Here is a 27,974-nt window from a genome sequence, read left to right on the forward strand (position 1 = left end):
AGAGGTTCAGCTAGTTCAGGATGAGGTGGTTGGCCCATATAATGATCATCTCTCGGTGGATAATAGCTGATATAGAAATACAAATATGTAATAAAAAAATGAACAGAGACTGAAAAATGAATTTAAGTAAAAGGCATCAGCAATATAATCATAAATTATTAATAAAGAAATCCACTTCAGAATTAGAATTATTAAATTTACAAATGCAAAGAACACAAAAAAAAAATGTTTGAACATGGGCAATGTCAAACTTTAAGCGATAATTAGGTAGAACTTAATAGTGAGAGTCACAGGAGAAGCAAGAGTGCATGTCACACACTTACTGGTGAAGGACTGTTGCATGATGATTTACACTGGAATTAGTCATTTATAGTGGAAGGTAGGTAAAAGGCTTGTGGCATGCAAAAAAAATAAAAAACGTTTGTATATAGACGACAGCACTGGGTGAGAATAACTATATGTGAGTAGATGTAACATACTGTATTGGAATTGAGAGCCCTTATTTGAAAAAAGAAACAAATTTCCAGCATCTACAGTTAATCTCAGTAATTTGTAAAATAACAAACAGCATGTCTGATACATTTAACATCATGGAAAGAGAATGAAGATCACAAGTGTAAAAGCATAGAAGGAATTAATAGGCACAGAAGCTGTGTCACTAGCCTATTAATAGTGGAGCACTTTTGCTGTATAACAACATTATTCAGTTGCATAATTCCCATTTAAACTCAACAAATAAGGTGGAAGTTGTGTAAAGGCTAGTGACATGCAAATCTCTAAGACAGATGCTAAGAGAAGATAACTTTCTGTGTGAGGAGTTTATCATCTCAGAATTGTTTGATGACAAGATGTTCACAAAAATGCTTTAGCAACTATAAATTCTTAAGCTTTATTCAAACATGCAGATATATATTTTTAGTATGTCCCCTCAATTTATTTAAAATCAGGTTATACAGTTTCAATGTATCAGAGTAAATTTACTTCTGCACAATCATATAGGGTTATACATCTCTAAGAACAGCTTTTAAGTTCAAGTAAAACATACACACTCAGGCTCTTAAAGCCAGTCGGTTTTGGAATGATAAGTATTATCAAACCAAAAACCATTCTGGAACAGCTACTGTGTATAATTTTTTTTAATTTTATCAGAACAAAATATGTTTAAAAAATCTGAGGATTAAAGTCAGAAACTGAAATTAAGAATATAATGGGGGTAAAGAAATCAAACTATAAGAAAAAGTTCTTTTTTACAATAAATGAACCATAAGAGAAACTTATCATTGATATTTAAAATCATAAGTCTATAAAGTGTTAAAGTCTATGAAATTGTAGAAAAACAAGGCCTGAAATGGTATTTTCAAAAGCCTTTACTTTTTAATCCCTAAGGAATTAAACATTATGATTACAACAGACTAATCTACAATCAAACACATTTTATCACATACAATAAACTGAAAAATAATTTTGATTTTTAGCTTATATATATCATAGATCTTGTGAAAAAATTGTAAATACTTTAATATATAACATTTCATACAAGACTTTTGTCTACATAAAGTCCTTTCTTGTAGATAAATTTCAGGGTTCAATAAAATGCTTTCCCAGCAGGGACACATGAGGATTACAAAAATGAATAGTAAGTCAACTACTGAGGTTTGCTATCTTTTGCTGTCTGGATAATTTAAATAAAAAGTTATGTTTCTAGATTCAAATTCATAATTGGCAAATAAAGAAAGATATGATACAAAAATAATAGGTGCACATAAAAGTAATATAAATACAACAGCCTAAAGAGCAAAATACATAATATACTTGCAAAATTCTTGTTCTTGACCATAAGCTGTTGGTGAGCAATATTTATTATTTATATTTATGTGTTCAACATCATATTTGATATACTGATTTTTGTTGCTCATAAACATACCTAAGAATTTTGGTATGCTTAACTGCCCTTATCTTATCACCAACCAAATAATATAATTCAGAGAAAATTTCAGAACAAGAAAACTAAAGAACAAATGAATATAACTGAATAAAATTTATGTCTTTTTTTGGTTTCAGAAATCAATACATAATAATTTTTGTCATGAATCTTGTTACAGGCAGGTAAATTCAACATCTTAGGTTAAGTTAAATTCATATTATTAAATTCTATACAGAAATTAAAACAAGCAAAAACTTTGGAATATAATTTAATGTTTAGCTAATCAGAAAAACAAACTTGTCATTACTCATCTAATTAAGAAAGAAAAACTTGTCACTGCATATTTCCTTCAATAAATTAATGTACTTACAGTTCAAAAGAAACTAGTGCTCCTTAAACTTACCTCGTCTCATATGATTTTGTGTACTATGCTATTACTTAGCAAATTGAATGGGATATTTTGTTTTTCATAACAACACAAATAGTTTTAGAATCCATAAAACAAGTCTATTACCATCTCACCCAAAGTGTTTATCAATGCTTACTGGCAGAATTCAAGAAAAAAAAACTTTTTACATTGTTAACATGAGGTTATATATTCTAATCAAAATTTTCACTAAAACTTTAAATTTTGTATAATGTTGTTTATACTTCAAAGTTGGATTAATACTGAAAAACTGGGATACATACACATTATTTATGTATATAAATACAACTGAACATTTCCTTGGTTGGTTTTTCATTATATCATTAAAAGTTATGGGTTCTGCTTATGCTTACAAATAACTTATCAATAGGAATACTATAATAAATATCTTAAAAGAATTCAATACATAAATCATTTTTAGATTGTGTTTATAGTCACAGTAAAGACTGGCATATTTTAATGTAATATTAACAATATACTCATAAGTTATTGTCTTTTCTTAGATACTTTTGAACTTTTTGGCTGGGGCTTCTTTCCTCCAGTAAACAAGGATGTCATCATTTCAGAAAGTTCTGGCATGTCATACTTGGGCATCTGCAGCTGTTGCATTTCCTGTATAATGAAATAATCCAAACCAGAAATTTTCTTACTGTCATGGATCTAATTTATTTTTCGTATTTTTAAGCCTTTTTTGTTTTTTTACAAAAGCTCCATTTTTTAAAGCATGTCATCTAAAGAGCTACATTACAATAATGAAACAATAAATTACTATCAAGGAAGTACTGCATCAGCTGATTACATGCACAGAACTTGTTATATTGATTTATAATCTGGTTATATGAAAATTAATTTTGACATGTACTAAGGGTAAGCTAATGACATGCTTATTGTAGCTATTACAAATTTTTCACTGAAGTACCTGAAAGTTTCAGTTATTTAAATATTGTGCAATGTATATTCACAATCTAGATTTTTGTATTTGTCACAATTCCTTAAACACTCTTTACTTTTCACAGAAATGTAGATATTTTATTTACCTAAAAGAAACTAATACCATCACAAAAATAATGTTTTATCTCCTATGACTTAAATATTCTCTTTACAAATCTATTTGGTTAACAGGTACAAATATAACCAGATTTTCAGCTAGTTATTTACATAATCCCCAAAAATAATTTTAATATAACCTACAACACACTTATTACTTTTAAATTTTGGTTAAAATCCCCATTGTTATAATAAATAGTAGTTTTGTTACTCATTTCAGTATTACTTTAACATAATTATTCAACTGATTATAATGGATATCTGACTTCAAAATTTCTGAGCTTTTCCTTTTACATTATTTATTTTCTATTACTATACTATAGCTCTTTACAAAATTTACCTTCAAATTCTAATATGTGTTTGATCAAAAACCACATGCCACATCAAGGTTCAAAGTTTGTACCCGTGGCACTCGTTGTCCAGTACTAGTTTATAGTATATCACATGTTCAGAATAATATCTGTTTTCACATGTTCAATATTTGGAGTTTTCACTAAATGCTTCTGCTGGCATTTCAGCTTTGCTTTTTAAGAATTATAAATGTTTGATGTGGTAGTTTTGACTTCATACTTTAACTGATAAGCAAATCCTACTGTGAAAACTGCAAATAGTGAGAAATATGGAAAACTGGTGACTCCAATATTCTGGAAGAAAATGTGATTGTGTCTACTTGACTTATTGCACATCAGGTAAGTGTATGCATGACTGTCCCTTAACATGTGGGCAGATCAAACTGTTTTTGTGAGTTAGATTTAAAATTTAATTAAACTGCTTAATTATTTTAGAGTGTGGATAAGCTTGACGTCAAGCCATATATAATGAATCAAATTTTAATATTATATAAGTTTTAAGTTCTTGACTGTATAAGAAAATACTTAAAAACACGAGCCGTCTCATCTTCTGGATTTTAAGTCCATCCCATAAAACATTACAAAACATAACATACAATTTTCTCTATAATTTCACCACTGATATTCTGAAGCTATATTTTTATATTCTTCTATATTATGAGGCTAAAGAGCAATCAATGTAAATTTAGCAACCACTTTCCACTTTTCCTCTGATGTGTTCTAACTTGCAATTTGCTAATATATGTTTCTGAGGATGACTCTCATTAAATATGTAATCAATAGAATGCCTATATTTCTAAAGACCTGTTTCCATAATTGTCATACAATGCCGGTTACAGATAATTGATAATTTAACGTGAAAAAAATATTCCCTGCAAAAACACACCATGAAGAATAGCTGAATTTTTAACTGCTAAAGTCTTATAATCAGAGATGCTCCAGAACCATTACTGGTACCGCCAGTACTACTGCAAACGCTGGACAACATCTCCACAAAACAATGAAATGACTGTATCTATATGATGAAATTTAAATAAAACTTTAAACATGTGCAAGGATTTTAGAATCCATATTCATGTGAGCAACAAGAAGAGAAGAAGTGAGCAATGATTCAATCAGATAATATATATATATATAGTTATAATGACTAGCTGGGGTACCTGTACCCTGGATGAAATTTATGTAAATTCATGATTAATGAAGGTTATCTAATGACCTGAAAAGTTGTTTCCTTTATATATATTTAAAAAAACAACAACAAAATAGCCATAAAAACAGCAAAACACAAAATTTAAAACCATAAATTTACATATATCTTCTCATGGACCCAATAAACCTTAATGTTAAATTTTGTGAAGATCCATCAACAAGGGCAAAGTAGTGGGAAAAAACCCTCAAAAACACTAATAAAAATGCAAAATCCAAAATTGAAAATTTATTTCTTCATGGACAAAATGAACCTCCATACCAATTTTGGTGAAAATTCATCCAATACCCTGCAAATTATTTGCATGGACATGCAGAAAACAGTACTATTATATTTATATAAATGGTGCCAGTGCATTAAATCCTTGTGTGGCATATTCATATTATATCTGCACTCTAAGAATGAAGAAAAATAAAATTCTCTGACAGGAAACAGAGGTGAAACAAGAAAACTGTGACCCCTATTGCAAATCTACATGCACACAAGATAAAAATTTTGTGAAGATGGGGGTTACACATCACATAATAGTTTTTCCAGTATGATTATAAGCAAGAGTTCCATTATAGCATGATATGTTGTTTTTCTTGTTTTTTTTAATTAATTTCTTAAATTTGTTATTGTAAAACATCGATTGCTGATAAAAAAATATATAAATTTTCTGGGCAGTTTTAAGTTGTCTCTCTGTCTCTCCCACTTATTAGTGAATAAACCCTAATGGTTGAAAAGTTCTTGTTCATATTTGTCACGTAAAGGAATGCAAGTCTTCCAGAAAATCTTAGGAAACACAAGAAAGCCTGTATAGAAAGAAAATGTTGAAGATTGTAAAAAATAAACTTAGTCATAGGACTAATCTTTTAGTACACCAAATCTAAACACAGTACATCATGACCAACATACACCACAACCAATCCTCAAATCTTAGTACCATAAGAGCTGAAGACATTATTCCCCAGACATAAAAACACATTTAGAAAGTGTATTCTTAAATTACTCTTCAAGATACTAAACCAACCAAGTAAAAGTTAAGTAAATAAATCTTTACAGAAATAATTATTAGATACAGGGGTGAGAACAGAAAATTAAGCATTTGGTTGATCAAGAATCCCAGCCAATAAGCCAGAATGGTCTATGTGATTTCTGGAGCATTCCAGGCTATTTTGATACACTAAATATTCATATTAATTGCTTTTGTCACTTTAATTCATGTTCAAATATTCGAAATTACAGACCAGTTAACAAATAAACGAGTCATTTCATGAAATACTGTCACACTACTTGTAGAAATCAGTGTCCAATAGGACTAATATTTGACCACTCATTTATAAATTGAGTCTTTTAAAACCGATACTGATATCGTGATAATCTTACTGAAAAAACAACATAACTTTGGACCAATTTCTTGTGTCTGAAATTCACAAGTTCCATGCACTTAGTATCCAATACATAACTTTGTATGAGATTGAAAATAATTTAGGAATCTGTGGACTTTATTTTGTTCATAGTATTCTTCAAATTGTAATGCAAAAGTTCTTAATTATTGCAAACAACCTTGAGAATTTTGTTGTACATCTGCTCTCTCAAACTTTGATCAAATCATGTCTACCTCTATCACTCTTAGGTTCCATTTAAGTTATTATACACAGAAATAGCCACTAAATATAAAAAAGGCTATTCTAAACAAATGGGTGAAAAGTAGAGGGAATGAGATTTATGGCCTACTTCTCTGTTGATCCTTAGAACTTGCTTGTCATTACAATTTAAGGCATTCATGCCTTTTCTGGGATGTTTAGATACCATCTAAGGATCAAAGCAGATAAAGCAATCTTATATGGGGCTAATTAGTAGCAGTATTTTATGATACCAGAAATACACCATAATTTTTTTCATTGGATCTCAAGAAATTATAGAAACCCATCAAACTACATCTTTGTAAGTAAATCTATTTCAGTAGCACTTGAATTTTTAATTGATATGATCATAAAGAAAACTTCAAAAGTTTCTGAATCAAGGCTGTCAATTAGATTTTCTCAAGCCTATCTTAATATCACCAGTCCCTACATAATTATCAAATATAGAAATAACAATACTTAAGCTCATTGATGTCTCACAGATGAATGTTCTAGTTTTTTCCAATGTTCTGGTTTCTTACTGATGCTGATTTTTCATTCCCTCTAATGACTTACATAAAACATAAAAATGAGAGTTCACCAACTTAATTTGAAACAGTGTTTGTTCAAATAATTGATGATATTATTGACCACTACTACGTCTATATATTCTTAACCTTCTTATATGTAGGTGTTTATACTTCCTTTACACATACATCTGGTTGGAGAGCATATGGAACTCTCTCTCTCTCTCTCTGTGTTTCTAAATTGGGCATTAGGAAGTTAAATACTCACTGGAAAGCATCAAGCCTAAACAGCTTCTGGATTTGTAACACTACAACTTAATAAGAAATCAAGCTGTGTGTCCAAAAGATGACCAAAATATGTGCTAAGTATATTAAAGGAACACCCATCAAATTATGAAATTTAGTTACAATTTAAATCCATAAGACAGTGATTAGTAATAAAACCTTTACTAAGAAGATTAATGTGGTTTTCCTTATAGGCTTGTACCTAACAGCAACTGGGAAGCATGTTATCATTAACAGAATTTAAATAAGAGTTGGAATGAAGAGGACATATGAAGATATTTTCATATTAACCTTGTGTTACCTATTAGTGGATCAAAACTATTTTAGAATACTTCAAAAAGTGCATTTCCTTAGCTTTAATTTGATTTTTTCAGAAATAAAATCCACAAATTAATAGCTATGTGTGAAGTAATTTAGCAACAAAAAAAAGAAACCAAAATCATTTATAACATATCAAAATAACAAAACTCTAAGTTAATGCAAATTAAAGAAATGCAAAAGTTACCCTTTGTGTTTCTGGGTCAGCTGCATTCATCATTTTTGGAAGGACCATCACCAACAGCAGTGGTAACACCATCATCAATACCTATAAAAAGAAAAAAATAAATTATACTTAAAAATTTACTGTTCACACAAATGTAGGCATCATTATACACTTAAAACTGTGAAATCCTGAAATAAAAAGGTTGTGAAGTTTTTGTGCATTAATAAATATAGAAAACAATAGTAACAACTACACACACACACCCCTAAACTTCAAAGCTTTTCTTCATACCAAATTCTTCATTTTCCTTATTTTTAGGTACATAAATTAGTATTCTAGACACTATACATAAATAGTTTCTACACATCAGTTGTTTGTTTTGCTTGTAATAGAATGTTTTTATGGAGAGGGAAAGGTAAGAAGCAAAATGTTTGCTTGTCTGTCAGATTTTACACAAAACTACCTGCACTTGCCAACTACTTTCCCACAACTAGCTGAAAATAATGAATGGTAGCTTTAGATGTGAGATACTGTGTACACCAATACCTGCTTTTTTTTTAATTTTCCATATACAAAGTTTACAAATTGAAATTAAACTTAATACGGTATAATCCTATTCTACAGTAATCCCTCTTATTAGGGCAAATTTTAATTTTTTACAGTGTAATTTATATTCTAGTTTTATTTGTTTGTTTCTTATGTGTAATGCTTTATGTTTATGACCTTTTGTCTAAATAGTTGTATTACAGTATCATTAAAGATATGATAGTACCATCTACTATTTCCTTTACGCTTTTACAATATAATTGTAAACAACATGTATGACATCATATCGGCCTGTTATTATTTCAAAGATAATTTTTTGTGTATAAACAAAGAACTAGGAAAGTTACACTGAGCTATCAACAGCTGTAATGATTGTCCACTGTCAGAACTGTAACACAAATTAATTACAATTAGAAACTGGAAAAGTAGACTAATGTTTGAAAGTTGCATCATTCTAATCAAAATGTGCTTCAAACATTAACATTTTTCAAACCTGAAAATGTATTTCTGATACCTCTCTGAACAACTAATAGCAACTATCTCACATCCAACTACTGTGGAATCTCCTAACATGTCACAAACCTTGAACAATTGATTGATTGATTGATTGATTTAGTGTTTTATGGCACAAAGTAGCGAGGCTATCTGCACCAGACATTCGGTAAAAATGTAAAAAAATAAAAATAAATAAATAAATGTAGTAATAGACATAAATGGAAATGAAGGTAAAACAAAAAAATATAAAACCAATGTTGACACATAGTCTACAATGTTAAGATAGAAGGCAGAGTATAAGAAGTTGTAAGGTATTTACTCTAGCAAAAAGGTAATCATCATAACCCGCCAGGAAGACTAACAGGTAAGTTCAAGAACCACCGTCAATCACCTGAAGTTGGCCTTTCCAGTCCTGGTTCCGGGTTATGTGTCATAGCAGCTATTATCAAAATGTAAAAGAATAAAAGATTTAAAAGACACTCCGCAAAATCGTAATAATGAGTAGCCAAATGTCCAGTAAAAAGATAAAAGTCAAGTAAATGGAGTAAAATTTGTTAAAGTAATTGAAGATAAAAGCAAAACGACAATTAAAACAGAAAATGGCGTAAAAACCAATATTGACATCCAGTCAACAAAGTTGTAAAGAACTACCTGTAGCAGAATGGTAATGATCGTAACCCGCCAGGAAGACTAACAGGTAAGTATAAAAACCACCGTCAGTCACCTGAAGTTGGTCTTTCCAGTCCTGGTTCCGGGTTATGAGTCAATATGGCCAGTATTAAAAAGTTAAGTAGTAAAAGTGTGAAATGATATGCAGCAAAAGTATAATAACAACTTGCCAGGATGACTAACGAGTAGTTCAAACAGGAGCGTTAGTCACCTGAAGTTGGCCTTTCTAGTCCTGATGTCGAGTTATTTAATGTTCTGGGCATTGTCCAATGTCAAATTGAAGGAGAGAGATTAAAACTGTAAAAAAGGAACCACAATTAAAAAGGTGTAATGAATAAATATGCAACACTTAAATGAGATTAAAAAGGTTAATGGCCATTAAAAAATTAAAAACATTATCAAGGTGGACAGAGTCACCATCACCAATAACTCTGTCCAATGTTACAGATTGACCCTGGGAAAAAATATGTTTAAAATATTGCCGTCGTTAAGAATTGTAACGATGGCAAGAAAGTAAAACGTGGCTGATAGTGATTTGAGTGTTACACAAACTACACATTGGTGCATCAGTTCCAGATAAAAGAAAATGATGAGTTAAAAAAATGTGACCAATGCGTAGCCTAGCGAGAACAACTTCCTCCTTCCGAACTTTACGGAAGCTAGATGGCCAAAGTCCAATTTTGGGTTTGATTTGAAAAAGTTTGTTGTCACGTTGCTCATTCCAAGTGGACTGCCAGCTGGCACGGAGCCGAGCCTTGAAGACAACACCATAGTCCATGTACGGAATAGGCATAAGAGTGATGGTGCTGAAGCAGATAAATTTAGCTGCCATGTCTGCAAGCTTGTTCCCACGAATATCAACATGGCCTGGTATCCAGAAAAACTGGATTGAAGTAGCTGCTAATGAGAAATGGGCCAGTCGGTTTCGAATATCAGCGAGAATAGGATGTGAGCTAACGTGTAGCGATTCCAAGGCAAGTATAGAACTAAGCGAATCAGTATAAATAGTGCAGTTGGAGTACTGCTCAGCTGCAATATGATCCAGGGCAAGAGATATGGCATACAGTTCAGCAGTGAACACAGAAGCTGTAGAAGGGATTCTGCACGCAACTACTGACCCATAGCAAACCATAGCAGAGCCCACTGAATTACCTGATTTGGAACCATCTGTATAAATGGGAACTGAATGATAGTTTGAAAGATATTCATTGAATAAAAGACGGTACTTCCAATCTGGAGTATCTGCCTTTTTTAGGTGACTGAAAGAAAGGTCACATTTGAGGGCTGTAATAAGCCATGGTGGGATGGGCCGACCTGTGGAATCTGCAATGTTATCCAAGGACAGACCCAATTCATCCAATTGTCCCGGATGCGAAGGCCAAACGGAGCAATGACAGATCATCTGTTCTGAAAAAGTACTGCCCACCGAGGAAGGAAAACACATTTCCAGGTGGGATGCTTTGGTAAGGAATGAAGTTTCGAAGTATATTGTAAAGATAGTTGCAAACGGCGAAGGTGTAGAGAAGGTTCATGAGATTCAATGTATATACTTTGAACTGGAGAGGTACGGAAAGCCCCAGTGCAGAGTCAAGTCCTTGGTGATGAACGGGTCCAGCATCTTTAAGGCGAGGGTCTGGCAGAGCCATAGACCATTGATCCATAATCGAGTTTTGATCTAATAAGAGCACGATATACCTTTAATATTGAACAGCGATCTGCCCCCCAACTGGTAGAAGAGAGAACACGGAGGATGTTCAGTGCTCTTGTGCATTTGACCTGAAGCTACTTTAAGTGTGGTATAAAGGTCAGTTTACGATCAAAGATAAGCCCCAAGAACTTGGTCTCCGGGACCACTGGCAGCAAAACTTCACCGATATGAAGTTCAGGATCAGGGTGAATACCCTGTCGACTGCAAAAGTGCAGGCATACAGTTTTGGAGAGAGAGAAATTAAAGCCGTTCTCCAGAGTCCACTTCCGAACACAATTGAGGGCGGTTTGTAGTTGCTGCTCAATATATCTCATGTTTGATGACTGACATGAGATGTGAAAGTCGTCAACATACAGCCCATTCGCAACAGTGAGAGGGGGTTGTTCAGTGATGGCATTTATCTTTATACTGAAGAGTGTAACACTCAATACACAGCCTTGAGGGACTCCAAGTTCCTGTACAAAAGAACGGGAAAGTGTCGAACCCACACGAACTTGGAATCTCCTGTCCATTAAAAATTTTTTAATAAACATGGGTAGATGGCCACGTAACCCATATGTATGGAGGTCTCACAAAACGCCATACCTCCATGTTGTGTCGTAAGCCTTCTCTATGTCAAAGAATATTGATACAAGATGTTGGCGGTTGAGAAAGGCTTCTCTGATAGATGTTTCAAGACGAATTAGGTGGTCTGTGGTGGAGTGCTGTCGACGGAACCCACACTGGGTGGGCGAGAGGAGGTTGTTTGATTCAAGGAACCAAACAAGACGAGCATTAACCATCCTTTCTAATGTCTTACAGAGACAGCTCATCAAAGCAATTGGATGGTAGTTCGAAGGAATCTTGGGATCTTTCCCTGGCTTAGAGAAAGGTAAAATAATAGCCTGGCGCCAGGCATCAGGAAAAATGTTCTCCTGCCAGATCCGGTTGAAAACAATCAGAAGGACATCAAGAGAAGCAGGAGATAGATGGTGCAGCATGTCATAATGAATATCAACAGGTCCAACAGATGTACTGGCAGACCGATGAAGGGTCATTTTTAGTTCCACCAGGGTAAAGGGACAATTATAGTCAAAGAAACAGTCAGTTCGAAAGGAAAGAGGTGATCGCTCTGCCCGAGTCTTGATGGCCAGGAAGGTGGAGGAACAAGCAGAAGTGCTAGATACCCGCAAAAGCTTTCACCTAGAGTGTTAGCGATGTTCCGAACATCAGTCACCTCCTGACCATCAGAGAGTAAGATCGAGAGGGAGATAGAATTGTAGTGTCCATTAACCTTTCGAATCCTGTCCCATATGATCTTGGAACTGGTGGTAGAAGATATACTGGTTGTGAACTTAATCCAAGATTCCTTCTGGCTGTGACGCCTTACCCACCTAGCATGTGCACGGGCCGTTGGAAAGCAACCCGGTTTGAAAGTGTGGGATATCTACTAAAAGTATCCCAGGCCCGCTTTTGAGCCTTCCCTGCTAAGTGGCAAGCAGGATTCCACCACAGACGAGGATATCGTGGAAAACGTGTTGAGGTTTTAGGAATACACTGAGCAGCTGCATGTGTAATACAGTCAGTTACAGCTGCTACACAGTCGTCTATTGATGGCAGGATCAAGTTCTGCGAGAGCAGTGAAAGTGGACCAGTCTGCTTGATCCAGCTTCCACCTGGGCATGCGGGTAGGGTGGCATCGACCACGGCCAGTCTCTCTCAAAAGGATCAGAAAATGATCACTGCCTAGTGGATTACTGTCAACCCTCCATGAAAAATGGGAGAATAATGAAGGGGAGCAAACTGAGAGATCAATAGCAGTAAAGGACTGACTAGGTGCATGAAAGTAAGTGGAAGAACCAGTATTGAAAAGAGAAAGATTGTGATCAGAGAGCATCTGCTCTACAGATCGGCCCCTCCCATCAATAATAGCACTTCCCCAGAGGGGATGATGTCCATTAAAATCCCCTAGTATTAGAAATGGAGATGGCAATTGTTCAACGAGAGCATCAAGATCTGATTGATCATATGTCTCTCCAGAGGACAGGTACAGAGAACAAACAGTGATAGTATGACCCAAGGAAACACGGATGGCTACAGCCTCCAAGGGTGTGTTGAGTGACAAAGACAGGGTGGGCATGTGTTGATCAACCAACAGTGCCACCCCTCCATGTACTTGACCATCACACAACCTGTCATTTCTGTACAGAGAAAACTGCCGAATAGAGACAGTATCAGCAGTTTTGAGAAATGTTTCTTGTAAAGAAAGACAAACAGGATGGTAGGAAGCAATCAGCGTTTTGATATCATCCAGATTAGAACGTAAACCTCGACAGTTCCATTGTATCAAGGTGGCCATTTTTAAGAACGGGTAGGTGAAATGGCTGGAGAACCCTTTGGTTTATGACCACGTCTTTTTTCTTTACTGTCTTTAGTCGGAGGAGGTCTATCAACCTCCATGGATCCTGCTCTGTATCGGCTGGGCAGGTTTTTGTTATTGGAAGGGGAATCCAGTGACTGAGGATGCGAACGAATAATTGTTTTGTCTCTTGTGGTGGGAGAAAAAGATGTTTCAAAAGAAATGCCTGTATTTGAAACTGAAGGACGTGGATCTTGAGGTTTGTTGGAAGGTATGGGAGGAACAGAGATAGGTGTGGAAGTCGATTCATCAACCTTTTTAACCACGGAGGTCAAAAGGCTTTTCATTTGTTTTGAAAACGATTCTCTTGGAGGCACAGAGAGATCTGTCTGCACTCCCACTGTAGTTGTGGAATGAAGTGCAGCAGCATATGTCCGAGATGGAGTTGTGGACAGCAATTTCCGAGCCTCAGGATAACTAATGTTATGTGTCGTTTTCAAACGCTGCACCTCTTTTTCCTCCAACCATTTTGGGCAAAAATGAAAGTAAGAGGGTGAGAACCATTGCAGTTTACGCAATGTGGGTTCATGTCACAGTCATAGGCATCGTGATCCTTGCCTCCACAACCAGCACATGTCAGGGAACCACAACAGGATGTCTTTGAGTGGCCGAATCTCTGACATTGGAAACATCTAAGAGGGTTTGGTAAGTATGGCCGAACCCTGCAAATGAGATAACCTGCCTTGATGGTGGCAGGTGCACGTGGTGAAGTAAATGTTAAAACGAGGGTATTTGTTGGCAGTGTAACTCCATCTTTGCGAGTGGAGATGCACCTCACTGCAGAAACTCCTTGAGTGGAGAGACCAGCAAGAATCTCTGACTCTGGAACGTTCTTCAAATCCTTTTCAACAATAACTCCTTGTGAAGAATTCAAGGTAGCATGGGGTGTAACCTCAATAGGTATATCCCCAATTGCCTTTGAATTCAAGAGGAGTTCACTGTGTTGGGATGTGGATGTTTCAACCAATATGTCACCAGATTGAAGTTTCTTTACTGATTTTGGAGAGCCAGCAAGTCCCTCTAGTCCCTTTTGAATAAAAAAAGGGGACATTTGCCCTAAAGGTTTTTCCGGAAAGAGAATGTAATATAAGAAAATGAAGTACGTGTGTTACTGATATTGAAGATTGCTGTTCTGAGTATTCAAGACGTGGTCATTTACCCATTGACTGTTTTTTTACAATTTTATTTAAATTTTTTAGAGGATCCATAGGAGAAAGAAAAAAAATTTCAGTACCCACTGACCCCACCCACCATGGAGCCCTACAAGGGGACGCACTACAAAGTCACGCAAGGACAATGCAGCAACGCCAGGGTTTCGTGAGCACTATTCCCAAACACCAGCATCAGGCACAATGTCCACAACACCCGTTGAGAATTTCCAACACTGGTACTTGGTTGACTCTAGCCCAAGTGTGCCAGCCGATTGACCCAAGGGGGGCCACCCAAATGCCGCCCGTCTACAGGAATTCGAGGCCAAAGTGGTGTGTTAGGATTGGACCCCTCAACCACCAGGATCCTCTCCTCCCCTTCACGGGTCTCCACGCACGGCAAACACGTGGGTGGATGTTTAGATCCCAGAGAAGGTAACCAGATAGAACAGAACCTTCCCATGCAAGGAACACTCTTTATCCAACAAGTTATATTTATTCCTATACTACATTTACATCAAAGAAACATTTACAGTCAAATTTATTGGGTAATCACTACCTGTGATAACAGGTTAGAAAAGTGGGTAATACTCAAAAGTGCATAGTATGGTTAGGTTGTTCCATATTTCTGAAATACTTACATGAAATAGATATTGTAATGACAGGTGGAGGAAGAAGAAGCTCACACCTACATCCCAAGGCAAATTCCAGTCCTAGCTGGTTGGGAACATTCACTGAGAACTGCTTTAGAGATACCATAATAAGAGAGTTCTGTACCACACTTCCAGAGAACATCTCAACCTTATATTACAAATGAGGGAGATAGTCCAACTGGTCTCTTACTAAGAAACTATATTTACATCCCAAGCACCTTGGGAATGAGGAAGACACAATAGGGAGAACAACAATGTCTGTGGATCAGTGTCTTCAGGCACAATCATCTAGAATAAAGTCCCCATTGACAGGCAATCCAATGGGTTACTGCAATTAAAGACAGCAAGCTTAAGCTAGGTGTAAGGTTGAAACAACATCTCTGCTGTTTTTTGTAAAAAATTTTGAAATGGCCACATCATTTATACAAATTTAGTGCCAAAACAATCTTGCAAAAAAAACTCATCTCTATGTTGAGTGCTATGCAAGGACAGGCAGGTTTAGTATTGCCCATTGTCCCATTTAGAATGCAAATTTTAGGTAGGTATTCCATTTTAGGCAATGCTGGCCACTTAATGGGTTCTAATGGCACCTAGAACAAGAAATATAATGTGCAGTACCTCAATCAACATTTTGAGCTGATAAGTCTTGCTTCCTCCAGTTTGTTTTTGATAAGGAACTTGCAATATGTTGGAATGTATATAAAAACCATGGTACACACGTGAAGATACCATAAAATATATGAATGAAATGGAGGTAACTGAAAAAAGAAAAAGAAAAAAAAGAGGCAAAACACACCACACTAGATCTTCTGGGTAGACTGGAGAATGGCAACTGAACAGAGACAAAAAAAGAGAGGCCCAAGAAACTGCCCAATGATGAAGGTAATAGGAGACAAATGTGTTAGTAGTAGTCCACATACAAGATATGTGAATCTAACTAGTTAAAGGGAATAAGTACCAAAAGGAGAAGGTTGTCCAAGCAAGAGGGCAATGGAAAATTTATCTATACAGGACACAAAAGATGATAAGGATCAGAAAGATACAATGATAAAACAGAGGGAGAGAAAGACAAGGGATAAAACATCCAATTGTCCTCCCAGTCAGTCCAAGTCTTCAGAAGAAAAGTAAACTGGAGGCAACTAATGTCTTGAAATGTCTGAAATAACAACAACCACATACAAGGAGAAAATGTGTTTTGGGAGACAAATGACACAACAAACAGGGGACTAATGACACAAAAAGGACAAGTAAAAGCTCAAAAACCACACAGAAGTCCTGGTAGGGAAGAGTGGCTGGACAAGGGAACAGGAGGAAAGAATAATTGCCTGGTAAGAGGAGGAAGGTTGTGGATGACATTCCACAGTAACCTGCAATGGATGAAGAGAATGGCAGAAGGACCACTGGCAGTAGACAGCACATTACATTAAGAGTAGAAAGCTCAGATGAGTGAGATAGAAAGTGGGCTATCAGCATAAAAATCCAATATGTCACAAAAGAAATGAGACAAATGTCAAGCATGAAGACAAAAGTAAAACACCTTGTTGTGAAAAATGACAGAGTGGGATTTACCTAAACATCAATCTAAGGGGTCCCAAAATGATAAAAAATCCAATGAAAAATGAAAGGTTGTAAAGACAACTTTGTGGGATAGATCCCGTCAAAGTCAGTAAAGTGATCCAACATCAGGTAATAACCCCAAGAAAATGATATGTCATAAGGTGAATGCAGTAATTGTAGACTCAAGAAAGGAAGACCACAGCAAGAAAATAAAGGCCAACAGAGGTTAATGATATACCTTTAGTTGTGTTAAATCAGTTAAACTATCATGGTAGAGAGATATAAAGGTAAAGATATAAAAGTGGGTAAAGGATTCAGAACATGTTTGACATATTCTAATGATCCTCAAGAGCCTAATGAAGGGGACATGAGTGCCCAACCAAAATGAATTAGGGCTCATAGAGAAGTTCTAAAAGAAAAGGTAAAAAGAAATGACACAAGAGACTGGAGACCAAGAAATATAAAAGGCCATGAAATTGAAACTATAGAAAAGGAGTCCATAAGAGGACTAGGGCAATAAAACTTGGAACTACATTGAGGTAGAACAGAAGAAAGCACACAAAGTAAAACAACTAAAATGACATTATGATATAAAAAAGACAGAATATCACATACCTTATTCAAGAGTGTAGAAAACAGAAAAGAAGGAAGTTTCTATTCATCATAAAGGAGCATTGAGACAATAATATTTTACTTTACTGATGTAGTTGCAAAATATCAAAAGCAGAAATGTGATGGCTACAGAAATCAGTTACTGCGAACAAAGTGTAATAAGGACAAAAGCAATATAGGACTAAAAAAACAAAGGCAACTGATTAGAAACTCAAAAAAGTATAGGTAAAACATGTCTGAATATATGCAATGCCAATGTACTAGTGTTTAAAAGATTATCACATATGAGTCATGTCAACCCCATATTGGTGGAAGGTTCCAGCATGTAATGGATTTGCCATTGTACATTTATTTTAGTGTTTATGCTTGTTTCTGTATGGTTTTCTTTTTTGTATGTGATGTATATTCTTGTAGAAAATTCTGGAAAGTGAAAATTGACAATATTTGTTTTACAAAAACGTGCTAGAATATTGTTGAAACATTGAGAGACTCATGTGATTCTTGTATAAAAACTGATGTGCCAAGAAAGAGATTATTATTATTCAATTGCTACAGTCAATGTGCTATAGTCTCAGGAAGCTATAACTGTGATTAATATCTATTATTTTGAAAACTACAGAATTTGACCAGGTTTATAGATTTCGAACATTACAAACCATTCAACTTCAGTGAATTACTTTAGATGTTAGAATTTCTACAAATGCATTAATTATCTTCAATAGTAAAAATCAGCACTGTGCGACCAAACAAGCTAGCTAGCTTAAGTGAGGTGTAATAATATTAATTCAGAATTAATTTGCTCATCATGGATGTGGATCGTTGATAAAATATTCAGTTTTAAAATGGATACAAGTCTCAGTATTGTCTGTAAGTTTGTAAAACTGTTGTATATTAACCATCATTTGTAACAGCTATTAGTAATAAACATTATTATAAATTCTATTGTTTTTGTGTTTGTTTATTAAAATATATTTGTGTTGAAAAAGGAAATGTGTTTATCAATCTTGTTAGCAACTAACATGAATATGATACCAGTTAACATTTTAGAACTTCTAAACACAAGTTCAAACTTCCAGTTATTTAAAATAGTAACACATTAACACAAGTAACACAATAAATCAGAGGCTTGTCCAAAATAAATTATAATATGTAACAAGCACTATGGCTATTACCTCTTTGGCTGGTGCAATACATGGCACATGGAGAGTTAGGAATTTGTTCGAGATCTCTGACATGTGAAGGAAATTCCATGTCAGTTGAATGTAGGATAATAACTCTTAGTGTTGCAGAGAGGTATCATTTCTGAGCTTTGATTTTTCTCACAAAGATACAACTTGTATTAGGAAGTAAAACATTAAGTCAATGATACATTGATTTATACTGATTAAATAAATATAATAAAAATTGCAAGTGTATACACTGGGTCTGCTTTCATGTTGTCAACAATCATACAAGGAAGTTATCATCATCCATGATATAATACAGAATGTGTGTGTCAAGTTAATCCATGTTCTCCCCACTCCCAACTTCATGACTTAGGAATAGAGATAAGATCTGCTTTCACATAATAAACTAATTTCTTTGTTTGCAGTAATGATGAAATAATATATATCACACACTTGTGTGGAGTGGGTAGAAATGTTTTTCAGAAACAAGTGTCAATTTGAAATTTAGTTAAATTTTAAAATAGTAAAATTCAGTTTATGGATGATATGGAAAAGGGAACAAAACTGTCATAAGGGCCACTGGTTTATGAAAAAAAATGAGCTTCAAAACAGAATAAAAGATAAAGGGTTAGATTCATGAATAAAATAAGTGATGCAGACCAATATCACAAAAGAAAGAATTAAATTACACTCAGAAAGAAGATATTCTTCTCAACAGGACACCTCAACATCCTAGACAATCTTGAAATGACATATTAAGTGTTACTGTAATCAACTGTAGATCCATGCACATTCTCAGGTGTGGACACAAATAGGGATGGTAACAGGTGTACAATGTAAGATTGCAGTGCACTGTTCTGAACTTGTGATGAAAGATTCTCAGAAGGGTTTGTTTGGTCTGAATTTTGCACAAAGCTACATGGGGGGCTATCTGCACTAGCCATCCATAATTTAGCAACTTAAGACTAGAGGGAAGACAGTCATCACTACTCACCACCAACTCTTTTACTAATGAATAGTGGGATTGACCATCACACTATAATGCTCCCATGGCTAAAAGGACGGCATGTTTTGTGTAACAGAGAATCAAACCCATGACCCTCAGATTACAAGTGGAGTGCCTTAACCACCTGGCCATGCTGGGCCTTCTCAGAAGGGAAAATCAGTAATAACTAATTACTGGACTACTGCTAAGGCAAGACCCCCAGGCAGTACAGTTAGCACTTTGTAAACACCCACTGAGCTTACAATTCTCTGGTAAATAATTTCTTTCCAAACTGGTTGGTAAGAAGATTAAGTAAAAAATACTAGCTAAACTAAAATGAGTCACAGTCATTATTGGAAGCTAGGCATTTATTGATTATTGTGTAAAATAGGAAATAGGATTTTAATAAGTACTTTTACATCTATACTGCCACTAAATCCAACCACTGGGAAGATAACTAACCTTCAAATACCAACAAGTTTATTGTATCAGATCATACTTTATACAGAGCCATATCATAACTATTTTCTCTTTTATACAATATTTTAGAAAACAAGCCTCTAATTCCTACCCCATTGTTGTCTCAGAGCAAGGACTTGAATAGGCTTTAAATAAAATATCCACTTATTGAAAACATCAAAAAAGATAACTAACTTTCAAATGCCTACCATGTGCATTGGCTAGGCCCAGACATTCTACAAAGCCATAACACAAGCATTCTATTATATTTCTATGTAGTAGTTTAGACACTTCTCACTGCAACCATTAAACTGTCAACAAGTCAACAGATCTTACCCCACTGTGTTTTTGAAGCAGGGAACTTGCTGGGAATTCTAATACACAAGCTTATTTGATACAGACTGTGTCAAAGTATAGTATCACAAACAAGAGTGGCAAGTCACTGCTTTATATCTAGCAGGTTTCTACTTCAGCCATTAGCAGTATAATAAGTACAAGAAAAGATCAGAAGAAACTTTCAGGAGGTTTATTTTAGAACTATGTGATCCATACTGAAAAGAACAGACAATACTATTCCTTTTGTTCTGTCAAGTTTTTAAGTCAGCTCCTAACAATAAAATAACTACATAAATGTGAAAAAGTGACTTTGACAATAAGTACTTTGAAACTTTGTGATCAATACAAATAATACTATATCTTTTATTGTGCACTTTGCAACCTTTATTTTGGTTATACTCCAATTACTTTTTTACAAACAAGTACACTGTTGGCAAAATATAAAACAATATTTACTATTACGAAAATAACTAAGATGTAAAATCAAAACAAAGTTACTAGACCAGATTAGGTAAGATAATGAAAAAAAAAAAAAAGAGAGAATCCTCCATAGCCATGGCACATGACATTCCTCAAGAGTTAATTAATCTATGAGCCACTTTTTCCTTTTTATTAGTTATATTTTAGTGCACCAGCAATACCAAGCTTGTATATACCTAATTCAATTTTATTACTTATCAGGATCTCTACCAACTGACATAAAAATTGAAATTTGTTTTGGCAGGACTAGAGTAAAATAATCTACAAGATCATGAGCAAGGTCAACCACATCAAATAAAAGGGCTTAATCATCTGAGTCCAAAACTGTAATTGGATTTCAAATCAGTCAAGAGGTGAAGGAGATATTAGCTAAAAGTTTGTACTTGAAGAAAAAAAATTCTCAAAGCTATTCTACAAGCTGCTATGCTGCAGCTAAAAATAACAAGATTCTTTATGGGGTTTTCTCACAAGTAAATTTCAAACAATATGTCACCCAAAAGAAACAAAAAACTTGTAACACTTTGTTCTTATCTCTATACAATTCTCTACTAAACTGGAAGCCACACTAGCTTTTACATTTTGAAAAAAAACAACTTTTCTTTATGTTCCAATCTCTAGCCTATGATTTTTCAAAACTTAGAAATTACATAAATCTCACTATAACAATGTAAGTTGAAATGCAGTGACTGGTTAAGTTGATAAAAATGCTTTTGTATTGAAGTTGCAAAGTCAAATTAACCATCTTTTGTTCAAACTGTTTCAGCTTTCCTTCTATGGACTACAAATTCCATATTATACTCAGAATCATGAATTTTAGAAACACCTTTTTTTATGTTTAAAACATGTTGAAATTAATGAAAATTCTAAATTTGTGGTTTATTTTATGTTCACAATTTTTTTATTGAATAAATTTAAACTTGGAGTTCTTTTTAAAATTATTTGGTAGAATGATAAGTTTATTTCTACAATTGTTTTAATTCAATGGTGCAATTTTCCATACAAGTAAAGATCCAACAATTCAGTATGATAAGAGTTAATACACAAATGACAAGGCATACAATAATTTATCTTTAACATACTTTTTCGTATATTTCATTGCAAAAAGTATCATTTAGTTGAAAAAGCAAATGCAGAATCTAACTTCAGTAAATATGGGTACCATTAGTGAGAACATTTAAATTGATGCATTTCTTTGCATAGAAACTGTACTCACACTAAAAGTTTTATGGCTGTCCAGGAATTTCTTGTTTTTTTTATTCCTAGGTACATGCACGTCATAGTTATTAACATTATTGCCTATTAATAGTTTCATCAAAACCTGCATCCACAACTCACCATAGGATTCATAAGAAAATCAGTTACTCTCCAGCTTTCTCGAACTTGGAAGTATTTAAATGGTCCTCTTGGCTTCAACTTCAATGGATAACTAATTTGATGAACCAAAGAACTTTGGATATAATTTACCTTACGGGCTCTAAATTTGCCTTTAGAATTTATATCAACCCGAGCTGGTTCGTACATGTAGTTTGGGTTAGCCACCTCCACAACATATGATCCTGGCACTAAGTTATTAACCACAAAACTACCATCATTTCTGAAAGAATGTATATAAAATATTCACTTATTTTTCATGTAACAACAATATTTTTGTAATTACACTTAAAGTTTGTAAACAAATGTGAAACTTTTAAACTATTTTACACGGTATTAAAACATACATATACACTAACAGTGATACACAGAACTCCTGAAATCTTTTTCAAATATAATTTGAACACCTATATTTAATCATACAGGTCACAAGTTTATGTTGTGAAAAATGTAGAGTATGGTCCAAGTGAAACAGAAACAATTTACAATACTTTCAATAATAAAAAGGAAAACGCAAAAAAGTACAAGAATAAAACAGTTCAAACTATCAACATTCACACACTTGTTGAAATCATAATAGATTCATAAATAATAATGACAAAAAATAGAATATTTCAAATTTGTACAAAACAAGTGCTCAACTAGTTACAACAGAATAACATAGGTTGAATTAATTTGGTTTAAATGGTTACTTTGGCTTGAATATTATGAAATATTCTACTTTTGATGGATCCTGCACTCAATTCAATAGAAAGTTGTACCTTTTCAGCTGGTTTTGTGGTCAACTTGGATTTGATGTTACAAAAACTGTTATCCTCAAATCCAAGTTTTCTCTTCTTGATAATTACAAATGTGCAAGTAAATTTTGTAACATCTTTAGTACAAAGTTAATGATAACTTAGAATATATTTTTATACTGTTTTACATGCATATGAAAACACATCTTAATTACAGAAGAAAAAGGTATAGATGTTGCCTTCAGATATGATAGATGTAGTTAATTTAAGGTAATTTAAAGGAAAGCTTGGTATATATTTGAATTAAAATGGCTGGTTTTGAGTTTTCTAGCATTTAATTTAGTGGACAGGATGGCCTAGATGGACCAGTATTTCTCTTGTTGTCCTTTAAAGTTATGTTCCTACTGGTTTAATCCCAGATACAATCATTTCAATTTACAGTTCTTCAAGTGAGTTACATTATAATATACTTAGAAGACATTAGTTACAAGACACAAAAATAATTGACCTGAGAAGAAGCATACTTATGGTCCCCTTCAATGTCCCCAGATGTTGCTTGTAAGGAGAGAAGGGGAAAATGCCAAATAGGCAGCACATATGAAGTGAGAGTAACACAGTGGAGACAGGGCAAAAAACATCCAGGGTGAGAACCTTGGAATATGCTTACTTATGCCAAGTGCAGTCCATCCAGGCAAAAACATCTACAAGTACAGTCCACCAGGGCAACACCTGGGGGGAGTGCCTTGGATACATAGGATTAGATCAAGTACAATCAACCCAGGCAAAACACCCAGGGGAAGTGCTTTACATAAGAAATATACATTCAACAAGTACTTTGTTCCAAAGTGTTGCCATGTCAGTATTGTATGATAGTATATGTACTATATTTATCGTCTCATCTGTTTACCAATGCTTCCTTGATGGGTTTAGGAGCTTTCCTTCATTCCCAAGAGATTTTTGGTCAATGATCTATCAAGGAGGCTATTCTATGTTTTCAACATCCTGGAACTCTTGGCATTTTTTCAAGCTCTGTATCATTTCTTTTCACTATGGTGGGCAATTGCCTATTTCCCCACAGTGTGTTCCCTTCTTCTTCAGATGTTTCAGTGGGTGTGTTCTCAACTGGAAAACCAAATATAGATCTTTTGCTACACTGGAATGCCAGAATTCCTTCCCTTTAGTTTCTGGTTTTATACCCTTCTGCTGTAGAAGTAGATGCATTCAGTTAGGATTGGAGGGGTCTTAATTCATATACTTACCCTCCAATTACTCTCTTGTTCAGAGTCTTTTCCTTATCCAGACTACTCCTTGTTGTGTCATACTTGTTGCTGTGTGTCAGCCTTCTTTGGCCCTTACTGGAGCAACATCTTCCCAGTCTCAAAGATACCACAGCCTCAAAGATAATGCACCAAGAAAGTGAATCAGGATTGGCATGTTTTGAAATGATGCAAAACTGATGAGGTATAAACTCTGGTGTGGTGAAGCAAAATTTGTTTTTAGCAATGCTTAGAGAGCAGAACAGGATCAAGATAACTTTGAGTGAGATGGGTTAGTACAGTTTAAAATTTAACACTTGTGCCATATTTAAATTAAAACAGTCATGTATATATAACAGTACTGTAACCATAATATAGAAATAAAATTTTAAATTTGGCAGTTACCTGCTGAGGCACCAAGGAAAAAGTTGAAAGAAACTGACACTGTGGCTCCTAGCCCCTGGATATTTCATAGGAAGAGCACGAAGCAATATTATACACATACTGCCATATATGCTGTCCATAACTAATATGATCTAGCACAATCTAAAAGCTAAAATTAAGAAAGTTACAATACTGGCCACTGTGTACGTAAATATCATGTAAGGTCATGCATCAGTGTTCTGGGGCCTGCCATATCTACCAGAAGGTTGATGGATCACAGCTTCTATGCTGCAACATCCAAACACTGTAACCTGTCCCAGCCCCAGTGACAGTAGGGTAAATGCAACAATTTTCCAAGGCCTGCCACAGCTTCTAGCTGCTACAGCAATGAAATAATACACAACAGCATCACCTTCATGACAGATCACACTTTTCTAGCTGGAACAGCAGCCACATAGAACTTTTATCAGTTCTGTGTGAATCCTGTCTGCAAGAACCAGTCTCTTGTTGTAGTCGATGGAAAGTCACAACTTGGCCTGGTTGTAAGTAGTCATGACCCTGCCACATTTGTGGAAGCCTCAGTTTTCATCCCAGTCAATACTACCCTCAAGAGCAGTTTTGTAGTGACTCAAGGTCAGGTTGTTATGTTTCTTTGACACCCAGTTGTTTCAGTACTTGCTTGAACCAGTCTTCTTCCATGTCGTAGTACTTGGAGTACTACTACGTACTCTGCGTGTGTCTGAGGGTCATATCCATCCCTGCAAAGCTCGAGTGCCTCATGAGATGGCAAGGTAACAAAAGAGACAAAAATTGTCTTTGAAAGTGTCCAGGGCTACCAAGCCTTTTTGTTACTGCAATCAGTCTGTCAAAAGGACCAATGACTATCAGAAGAAACTGGTGGTTGAGGATAGCTTTGACATTGAACAGGGTAAATCACACAAAAGCCTACTTGATATCGGGGCTCAAGATCTTGACCACATTTGGCATATTTCTTCCTGGGCAGCTAATCAGGTATGAGCATCAGCATGGTGTGGAGCCAAGACCTTCTAGAAAGGTTCTTGCTGCATAAGGTCACCTTACTATTCTTGATGTTGCACAGTCTGTAGGCAAAGGAGTAGCACAGACAGAAAGAGGTTTAGCTGTTTCCTTCAGGTTTTCCCATAATTCTATCTGTGATAACATCCTCCAGTTTTTGGAGGAAGTGAAAGAATATGGTAGTGCAATCCTTCTCTAGCCCCTCTACCTGGCTTCCAAACCCTTCCAGAATCCCCACTCCTCTTACGGGTTATCTGTCTCTCTGCCAGAGGCTCTGGTTCTCTTTTAAACTTGCAAATGTCCTTATTTTTATCTATTCAATGGCTACTTAGAATTTAAATGGTTTTAAAGTTTTATCTGTGTTGTTTTCAAATAGTAAATGCTTGTAAATCAAATGAAACTGGCCAGACCAAAGTAGATAATGAAGAAAGTTAATGCTTGATGTATCACTAGTCTTTATTGGTCAAGCCAATTCAAACTCACACATTAGGTTTGGTTTTAATATTTGCTCACTGGTTGCTGACAATAGGTGGACAATGACTTTAGCAATAATTGAGATAGCTTTTAAAGCCAATTTCAACAAGTGGGAGTATGGTGGTATTTTAACATATCATGCCAAATCAATGTGTATTAATAATAGAGATGATTTCCATTTCTTGTTTGGTGTTCAATCATTTGTATGTTATTTATGCGAGTATTATATATTCAAAACTGCAATTTTGCATTAACATGCTCCTGTGGCCATGAACTATAATTCTTCCTATTATAAACAAGCACAGGTACCAACTACAAACATTAGATACAGTATCAGCTATAGGTTTCAAAAACTTTAAGAGGAAAAATGGATAATTTTAGAGATCAAGGTTCGATATAGGAAAATGTATTTCCATATGCAATCTGTATTACATTAAGGCAGGAGAAAATCTGATAGCCTAGACTGGTAAAATGGTTCCTGAAACAGGTTTTCCAAAAATATAAATTATAGGATGACAAGATATAGCTAAAAATCAGGAAACTGTAGTTAACACTGAGAAAGATTACAAATTTCTCACGAAATATCAAACGTAGTGTAAATAAACACATACAGTTCACACTATACGAAGGAACAGTGCTCTTACAATATTTCCAAGGTGAAATTTTTAGTCCAAATGTTGCCTCAACACATTCTGTATTCTGTCATAATCATTTTTAGTAATACTATTGAGCCTTCAAGACAAACTGAGCAACTATGAAACTATAAGCAATTTTAATTGTCCTTAATAGCGTAGGTTATTTAATTCATATATTATTATTACTACTAATAGTACTAGTACCACTGAGCTGTTAAAGTAATACATTTCATATAGTAACTTTTTGGTGAGTGTTAGATAAACTAAATTAAAAGATGAACAAAATGGCCCCCTGCTACCTTGTAAGTTGTTTATCCTAAAACTTTTCCTCATTTTCAAATTTGATTGCTCACCTTAAAAATCCCACACGTTCACCACCATTGACCAAAATTCTTGTATTCACAAGCCATTCTGAACTGACAGAATCAGGAGGAATTACCTTCCCGTCAATAGAATACGTATCACTAATTAGATCTTCATCCGCTCGTGTAATATTTATTAATGAAGTCTGGACAAAGAGTAAAAGGAAAACAGCAATAATACAATGTTCACTCATTACAAAATTTAACTACAGGACTAGGGACGTATATTACAATATTCTTACACAACACACGTTAACAAATTTTAGTATTAATTACAACACACAATCGGTAACCACGTTAGCCTTTTGCTCAACAAAGTAGTGGTAGGTCGAGAGTGCGAAAGGACATTCAGTTTACGAAAAAGTAAAAATGACAATACAAATCATTTTATGATAATTTCTATAGCTTTATAGAAATAATAATGTGTATATTTTCTGCAAAAAATACCAAATGTTAACAATTAATTGTTCATCTTCATCATAACGTTTACATTATTGCTTTTCGTATTTTGTGTACCGCGAACCCCCTTTTCTCACAAATGCAATGTTTTCAGAGATGAGTATTAAAACCATTCTTTAACAACTCAAAATGACAAATGAACAAAGTATTTCATACAGTTTATTAAAACAATAACAAAATATTACTGTGCT

The 27,974-nt window shown here is 34.7% G+C and overlaps 1 protein-coding gene across 1 annotated transcript; it reads right to left on the minus strand.

The window, feature by feature from the left end:
* Positions 1-912: 912 nt before the first annotated feature.
* EMC7 (ER membrane protein complex subunit 7) lies at positions 913-27,660 on the minus strand. Its single transcript, XM_076504158.1, has 4 exons — positions 27,316-27,660; positions 22,406-22,664; positions 7,880-7,960; positions 913-2,963 (listed from the first exon to the last, which is right to left on the minus strand). Exons 1-4 carry the CDS (start codon positions 27,516-27,518, stop codon positions 2,838-2,840), a joined length of 669 nt encoding a protein of 222 aa, XP_076360273.1. The 5' UTR covers positions 27,519-27,660; the 3' UTR covers positions 913-2,837.
* Between the last annotated feature and the right edge of the window lie 314 nt (positions 27,661-27,974).

Source organism: Tachypleus tridentatus, chromosome 6 (genome assembly GCF_004210375.1).
Source record: "Tachypleus tridentatus isolate NWPU-2018 chromosome 6, ASM421037v1, whole genome shotgun sequence".
Classification (NCBI taxonomy): domain Eukaryota; kingdom Metazoa; phylum Arthropoda; class Merostomata; order Xiphosura; family Limulidae; genus Tachypleus; species Tachypleus tridentatus.

Bases quoted from the DNA above. Each gene is read 5' to 3' on its own strand.
- EMC7 (XM_076504158.1), bottom strand. From the start codon at position 27,518: ATGAGTGAACATTGTATTATTGCTGTTTTCCTTTTACTCTTTGTCCAG. The intron at 7,961-22,405 runs GTGAGTTGTGGA...TTCTTTTTATAG, and splicing joins ATTTTCTTATGAATCCTATG to GTATTGATGATGGTGTTACC. The intron at 2,964-7,879 runs GTAACTTTTGCA...TTCATTATACAG, and splicing joins CTGACCCAGAAACACAAAGG to GAAATGCAACAGCTGCAGAT.